Raw genomic sequence first — 8385 nt, 5'->3', positions numbered from 1 at the left:
AGTAATATATCATATGGTCATCCGACTCAAAATGTCCCATGCCAGTCCATCTCATCTCACCAATGCCTAGTATGTCAATATTTATGCGTTCCATATCTTCCTTAACAATATCTAATTTTCCTACATTCATGGTTCTCACATTCTATGTCCCAATCACCAGTGTCTGCTCACAACCGTTCCTCTTCCTTTGTATTTCCATACTTGAAAACTCAACCTCCTTTGCCCTTTCTGTTATCTAAATGTGTTCTAACCTTAGTGGAGGCAATTCTCAGAAGGGGATGCAAAGAGGGAACCAAATGTTTCTTAGAGGTCACACAACTTGGCTTCCCATCACATTAAGTCAGCTTTAGCTTTTAATTGTCACCACCTTCTTTATAACTCTTCTTTGCTCCATTCTCTTCAAAAGACCTGTCAAACTAGTTTGGCTGGAGTCAGAGGGCTGGCCTTTGCCATGAGCAGGAGGACCTTTGCTGTCAGCCTCTTCATTAATTGTGGATACATTTTCTTCCTTCAAGGTGGAAATGTCCCAATGAATAGAGGAGTTCTTACTTTGTTTAGGACGATGAAGTGTGAAATAGATTGTAGATCAAGAATCACTCGGGACACCTCAGCCATTTGTGTTTAGAGATAAAGAATGGCATCTTGTCTAGTGTTCCTACGTAAATCTTCCTTGACCTCCAAAGAAGAAAAAAATTCCTGGGGGATCAGAGGTGAATATGAAGGAAAAATCTGGATATTGTGTGATGGTTTAAGTGTCTCTGATTCAGAGATCTTAATACCTGAGTTATTTTGATTATTTTTCCGTTTCTCGAACAGGTTCTCAATCGAGGAAGATTGAGAAACTATGCTGGAGCAACTCCCAGAGAAGGAGCTGCTGTCATCAATGGAAAGAGGAACACTGCAGCTAGAGCACATTTCTGGGCGATGATTCTCAGAGGATGGCACCTCAGACGTGGGAATTCTCTGGGTTATCCACATGAACAAGAAAACCAAGGAAGTAAAAAAAGATGCTTTTAGTGTATTAACTTTCAAGTGGAGAGACGCATGTCCAATAAGTAGAAATCAATTTTTTAAAAAATTACAATAAATAATGCAAAATCTAAGCCACTATTTATCAGCAAGAACACCAAAGAAGTCAAACACAAGTTTCACTATCCCAAAAGTCCCAATATCAACTAGGAGAAGCAATCTGGAATATGCCTCTACAAACGGAGGACAAAAATATGCTTCATTCAAGTGGTACCATCCTGGCCTGCTGCTTGGTTCCATCCAGAATAAGAAGAGGTAGTAAAACTGGAGGTGGTGACAATTTTTAAGTACCATTCAATGTAGTAAATGACTAAGTAGAAGTTAATGATGTCAAAGAGAACTTAGGAAAAGGTCCACTGAGGAAGTTAAAAAAGGTAAAACCTCCTACTACCTGCAGAGTCATTTTTATATCCTTTTTAAAATTTCCTGTCAATTACTCACTATGAATAACAAGAGTCTTTATTGTTAGTAGTCCACAAAATGCTTATTCATTACTTCATTTCATCCTTCCAACAATCCTGTGAGGTAGATATTATTGTTTGATAAAGAAATTGCTGTTAAAAGACTAATTTATCCAAAGTCAAGCAGTAAGGCTGGGACTCAAACCCATGAAATCTAGGATACCAAGTCCATGTCTTGATTAACTCTATAATTATATCATAGACTTAAGAAGTCTAGCCACTTTGGACAATGCTGTTGTTGTAATGTGTCTTCGAATCACCTGCAACTCATAGCAACCCTATGCACAACAGCCCTAAACCCTGCTCTATCCTGTGCCAATCTTATTGTCTCCGACACACCTATCTCCATTACTGTAGTAACTGAATCAATCCATCTCATCAAGAGTCTTCCTCTCCTGCGCTGTCCCTCCACCCTCCTAAGCATGATGTTCCCTCTTGAAGGACTGATCCTGCCTTGTAACATGTCTAAAGTATGTCTGATGAAGCTTCAGAATACTTGTCTCCAAGGAGCAGCCTGGCGTCACCTTCTAGGACGAACTTGTTTGTTCTCCTAGCAGTCTGTGGTATATTCAATACTCTTCTCCAACACCACAGCTCAAAGGCATCAACTAACTCTCCTTCTTTCATTGCCCAACTAACTCTCCCTAGTCATTGTCCAGCTTTCTGAGACACAGCAAGTAACTGCAAAGACCATGGCCTCTATCAGGTGCACCTTAGTCTCCAGACTGGCATCATTGCTCTTCAGTATTTTGGAGAGGTCTCTGACAGCAAGATTTTCCCAATGCAACTCGTCTTTGGACGATACCCAGGTGAAATCTAACCCACAGAGAAAACAGTCCATTAAAGAAGACTGTGCTAAGACAAAGATATATAAAAAGTCTAGATTGCTAAGAAAGGCTCAACTAGTTCCAATCTCATAGTAATAGTAAAGGAGTATTGGTTTAAGAGGACAAACCTATGACCAGTAAGTCACATGTAAAAGAAATAATACTAAAACATATGGAGAATTCAAAAGGGAGTAAAGAGTTCTGGTCTGTGCAAAAGATTCCTTAATCAAGCATTCTAGTAGAAATTAGCAATTTCCTAAAACTAACTACTAAATCCTAAACAAAGCTAACACTGACCTGATCACTCTCTAGAAAATATCTTGAAAATGTAAGTGTAAATAAGCGTAAAGTACTTACATTACGGTGAGAGGTGCTGGGCTCGTCATCATCACTGCTGACCAGGTCAATGTATTCAAGAACAGGTCTTAAGGGTCCTTCCTATAAAAGAATTGAGCTAATTTGTAATTCAAGAACAGTTATTCATATCCAGGTGGCATTTACAACAGTGCTCTTTTGTTTGGGTGTTCCCTTGGCAAGAATGCATGTAGGTGACACAAAATAATCAGAAACAAAAAAGGAAATGGTTTTTAGAGCAGAAACTAGAAAATATGGAGACCAAAGTAAAGAGTCTAAACTCGTATATAAATAGCACTAGGGCCATATCTATCCACGATGCTGTAGGGAAGTAATATGAGATAATGCTACAAGGAGATGAAGATTTAGACTCAAAAAATCAGAGTTCTTTTAATTAACACCTATATGTTATCCCCAATAAAATACCACGCCTGAGTTTTCTGTCCAGTCTTTACATGCATACTGCTTTCATCATAGAACAGGCCTTAAAAGCCTCGATTTCACGCTCATAATCCAGGCATGAATTAATGCACAAAACAGGTTGGTGGAAAACAGAAGGAGATGATATATGAACAAGAGAACTGTGTAGAATACGAAGGAACAGTTCTAGAAAGTAACCAAAAAATGAATCACCCAAAATAAGAATCAAAGTGGTCTCTCTAGACTCAAGTTTAGATGACTAGAAGAATCTTAAATCCATTAATATAAATCAGGACTGAAGAAAGAGTTATCTGTTTGAATAAACTGAAGTTGAGATGATACATACACAAAACACCTTCAATCTGGGTACAGGCAAACAGGTAGAAATAGACACTTGGGCGTTTCTTTCCTAGAAAACCACTATCCTCTACAACAAACTACTGTGTAAGGGTAACCCAAAATCTAAGGTGCTTAGCAAGACTAAAATAGCTTATAAAAGGTTTTACTCCACTTCCACTTTGTCCTAGGTTCTGTTTGCTTGTGAGGTGACCAGAAACTGCTGATGTGTACTCAAGAAATGAAACAGCCTTCCTTCAGAAAGAATGTAGATGAAAGTAGATGAAGTAGTATGTAAAAATATGTTTACAAATGAACTTGCCGGGATATGTCTTTAATAACTGAGCGAATCAACTACAACTCCAGTGACCCTATGAACAATGGACCTGAACTCTGCTGTATCCTGTGCCATCCTCATCATCTCTGACATACTCAAGCCCATTGAGCTCTCCCTGACGTTCCTTCTCCTCCTTGGCTGACCCTCCACTTTCCTTTACTAGACATCTAATTTTCAAACAATAGTTTAGAGAAAACATCTCTGTTGAAATCTTGTGCTGCTAATAAGATTATCACCATAGATTTCTTCACTTGTTTTTATACATTTATAATAAACTGACAGTGTGGATCACAAGGAATTATGGTTAATATTGAGAAGAATGGGAATACCAGAAATCTTACCTGTGCTCATGTAAAGCTAATGTCTGGAGGACAACCACCTGACCAAACTGATTGGAAGAGATCTGTATGTGTTCCCATTCCAAAGAAAGGTGACCCAAAAGAGTGTGAAAATTATCTAACAGTATCATTAATATCACATGCAAGCAAGATTATAATGAAAAATATCCAAAAATGACTAGAACAGCACATCAACAGAAAACTGCCAGATGTGTGGGATGTGTTTAGAAGTGTTTGTGGCACTAGATATTATAGCAAATGTTAGATGGATCTTGGCTGAAAGCATAGAATACCAGAGGAATGTCTACCCATGTTTCATTGACTATGCAAAGGCATTTAACTATATAGATCACAATAAACTGTGGCTGACTCTGAGAAGAATGGGACTACACTTGGACCAGAAGGTAACTGTCAGAACAGAGCAAGGAAAAGACTGCATGGTTTAAAATCAGGAAGGGTGTATGCCAGGCATGTGTCCTATCTCCGTATCTTTTCAATCTGTAAGTAGAACAGATCATCCAGGAGGCTGGGTGGGCTGTATGAGGAGAAATATGGCATCAGGATTAGAGGTAGTTTCATCAACAACTAGCATTATGCAGATGACACACCCTGTTTGCTGAAACTGAAGACATGCAGCAGGATCGTGTGCTGCAGAAGGTCAAGGATGACACTCTGTAGCAAATAATTCAAGTCATCCTTAGGTTCAGCCAGCAAAGTTGTATCATCAGCTTAACAGATTGTTGATGAGACTTCCTCGAATCCTGATGCCATATTCTTCTATATAAAGTCCAGTCTTCTGAATGCTATGTTCTGCATAGAGATTGAAAAGGTATGGGAAAATGATAAATTCTTGATACACTCTTCTCTTGATTTTTAACCACGTAGTGTTCCCTTGCTCTGTTTTGATAGCAGCTTCCTAGTTTTAAGTTTCTTTTTTATTTTTTATTTTTTTGTGTGTGTGTGTGTGTGTGTGTGTGTGTGTGTGCGCGCGTGTACCGTCAAATTGGATCTGACTGGTACAGGAGGAGATTTGTCCCTCCTTTCCCGGCAGAGCATCTGAGTTTTAAGTTTCTTATGAGTACAATCAAGTGTTCCGGGATTCCCATTCTTCTCAATGTTAGCCACAATTTCTTGTGATCTATACAGTCAAACGCCAGTCCATACTCAGCAAAATACAAACAGATATCCTTCTGGTACTCTTCGATTTTAGCCATGATCCATGGTAATTATACTCTTAGTGCTATGGCCTCTTATAAACCTTGCTTGAGATATTTTTCATAACGACGTACTAGTAAATGAAAACTTATACTCTTCATTTTTTAAAATAATTTTAAATAACAATTTCTTTTCAAACTTTTCACGGTGTGCGTTATATGCCATCGAGTCACCTATGACTCATAACCCTAAACCCTGCTCTATCCTGTGCCAATCTTACTGTCTCTGACACACCTACCGCCATTACCCCAGTCACTGAATCAATCCATCTCATTGAGTATCTTCCTTTCTTGCACTGTCCCTCCACCTTCCCAAGAATAATGTCCCTCTCTAAGGACTGGTTCCCTCCTTGCAACATACCCAGTTTGAAAGAACACAAACTAAGTGTCCTAATGAGTTAAAGAATCCTGTTAACATATTTCAACATACAGAAATATAAAGATTAGGACACAATTTATCTTGTCTTCTGCCCACCTAAAATGTAGATTATACACTGACAATGAAGAAGAAAGCCAACAATCTCAAGAACTCCTACGTAAAAAGATCAGATCAAACAATACAATAATAATACAATTGCCCTAATGTTAAGGGTCCTTTATAAGTCTTAGAAGTTCTCTGCTTGAAAACTTAGAAAAAGATGCGGCTATTACAAGACTTCTACAAACAAAAATAACAATTTCAAAAAACAATTTCAAAGGAGCAAAGTAGCTTAGGTAGTAGTGGTCTCCAGTTACCTGAGATACCACTTTTAGCAGAGTCTTTCTCAAATGATAGCATTTTGAGATGAAATCATTCCCAAATATTACCAGAGAGTCCTTTGGTTTTTCAAATCCAGTGCAGTTCAAGATCCACAAACTCCTTATTAGTGTGAAATGAAGACTCCGAGGTTGCATTATGAATTTGTGATCAAGCAGAGGTGGAGTATAACAGAGGAATCTGTACATCTGAACACACAAGTGATGGCAGACTACGTTCACAAAGGAATAAACCAAAATACATATAGCGTTCCTAATGACGACACTTCACTGTGAACACAATTTGCACTATGTTATAATACAATGATCTCCATAATTAATGTTTTTCAGTTTTTTAAGGCCCTCTGTTGTTAGACCTTTTGGAATTCTGGTGGCTAAAGTGGCAGGCTTCTAAACAAAAGGTTGGAAGTTCAAATCCATCAGTGACTCTACAGGAGAAAGATGGGCAGTCTCTTCTCAAAAATACAGCCTCCAAATCAGATGGAAGGTGGCTAGAAGTCAGAAGAATTTAATGATAATGAGTTTAAGTTCTCCCATCTACTTAGTTGTCCTTTTCTGTATACGTAGCTTTAAAAAATACCATAACTCTTCCAAAACAATTTGAGACCAGAATTTTGTCCAAAGTTAAGTGTCAAACGGCTCTAAATGAATACAGAAAAGGACTGATTGCAAAACCTGTGCTTTAGCACATAGTCACTGTGATTGTTACTGTTGGTGCTCAAAAATTTTAATAAATTTCCTAACACTCTGCAATGCTCCATTGTCTAACATTGTTAGACATTCAATTAACACTGGTTAAAAAGTGAGTTGTTATGTGCCATCGAGTCGGTCGCCTGCGACTCACAGCGACCCTATGTACAACAGCCCTAAACCCTGCTCTATCCTGTGCCAATCTCACTGTCTCCAACACACCTACCTCCATTGTCCCAGTCACTGAAACAATCCATCTCATTCAGGATCTTCCACTCCTGCGCCATCTCTCCACCCTCCCAAGCAAAATTAAAAAAGTGAGTGTCCAAGTTAAATATGACTACATAATGGCTTACCAGCTTTCACAATGTAGGAGGGAAAAAGCCTCACTATCATTGCTACTTACACTAACAAACTGAATGTCATCTTCGTTTTCATCTGTCGTTGACGTAGGTGCTTCAGGCCCAGCTGGAAGGGCACATTCTATTATCTATAAAAAGAAGCCAAAACAAACTTATCGTTACAGTCCCAGGTTCGCAGACTGAGATTTTCTCGAAAGTACACTGCAAGGGCTTGAGGAAACTACCTGCGCACAACTGCACTCAAACCCAACTAAAGAACCCAACTCCCCACGTTATGCCACGAGGTGTCCAGGGGCCCAGTTCCCATCCTCCATCCCTCAGAAGCCCCAAGTCTACCCAGAAGGAATGCATGCTCCCAACACGGGAGCAATCGCGCCTCAAAAACATCGCACCCACTGACAGAGCAAAGCCACAAGGGCCTCAGAAGCCCGGCCAGGGGGTCGGGCGGCCATTGCTGCCGCTGCTGCCTGGCTCAGACGAGCGCCAGGCCCGAGCGCTGCTTCTCGGCCCAAGATGCTCCAGCACCTCGCCCGCGGCCGCAGCACAGCACCAGGCTTCGGGCCCGGGAAACAACACCTTTCGTTCCGGACAAAGTCTCTTCCCGACCCTCCACTACTCACCTCCGACCCCGGGTCTCCCATTTCTCGGGCCGCCTAGCTAACAGCACCACCGCGCCAGCCGTCCGACCACCCTGCCGCCGCTGTCCCTGCAGCCAGAGCCGCCGCCACGACTTCCCTTCCCGCCCAGCGCCGGCCGCCGCCGCGCCCCGCCCCTCCGAGGGCGCCGAGGCTGACGACTCCGCAGGCCAAAAGAGACGTAAAGCCGCTTCAAAGGGCCCTCGGGTCCGCTATTTCGGAGCCCCGTTTCCGCACGCACAGCCTTCACTCCCCTCCGCGCGAAGACTGCTGGGAATTGTAGTTCCCGTAGAGACCTCTTTCTTATCCACCAGAGAGAGGCGCAAAAGGTCCCCTAACTATTACGCATGCGTTCTGCCAGGTGGCCTTGAAGGACAGTATCCTGGGTGGTTCTGGTCTTTTTGGGTCTAGAAGTGCTGGAATATGGAAGGGTATTGGGAGGTGAGGTGTGAATATTTAACTGAATTTAGTCTGATTATAGATAGAAAGCATACAATACTAAAGTGTACTAAATAATAATTTAAATGTTGACCTTAAAGTGTGTGTGTGTGGGGGGGGTGTGTGTGTGTGTGTTAAATGCCTTTCAAGTCCAGTACTTAGTTCATACCGACCCTATGAACAACGAA

The 8385-nt window shown here is 41.1% G+C and overlaps 1 protein-coding gene across 1 annotated transcript in view; it reads right to left on the bottom strand.

Annotated features, from left to right (window-relative positions):
* Positions 1-7829, bottom strand: part of ZNF451 (zinc finger protein 451) — a 77833-nt gene extending 70004 nt beyond the window's left edge. The window contains exons 1-3 of the mRNA XM_006893145.1: positions 7745-7829; positions 7169-7252; positions 2675-2755 (exon numbers count right to left, since the gene is read on the bottom strand). Of these exons, the coding sequence (XP_006893207.1) occupies positions 2675-2755; positions 7169-7252; positions 7745-7765 (186 nt within the window). The 5' untranslated portion in view covers positions 7766-7829. The remainder of the gene's footprint in view (positions 1-2674; positions 2756-7168; positions 7253-7744) is intronic.
* Positions 7830-8385: the final 556 nt, after the last annotated feature.

This window comes from Elephantulus edwardii, unplaced genomic scaffold, assembly GCF_000299155.1.
Source record: "Elephantulus edwardii isolate Elephantulus edwardi_28Jun2011 unplaced genomic scaffold, EleEdw1.0 scaffold00124, whole genome shotgun sequence".
Taxonomy (NCBI): Eukaryota; Metazoa; Chordata; class Mammalia; order Macroscelidea; family Macroscelididae; genus Elephantulus; species Elephantulus edwardii.
This window is presented reverse-complemented; position numbering and strand designations above follow the sequence as displayed.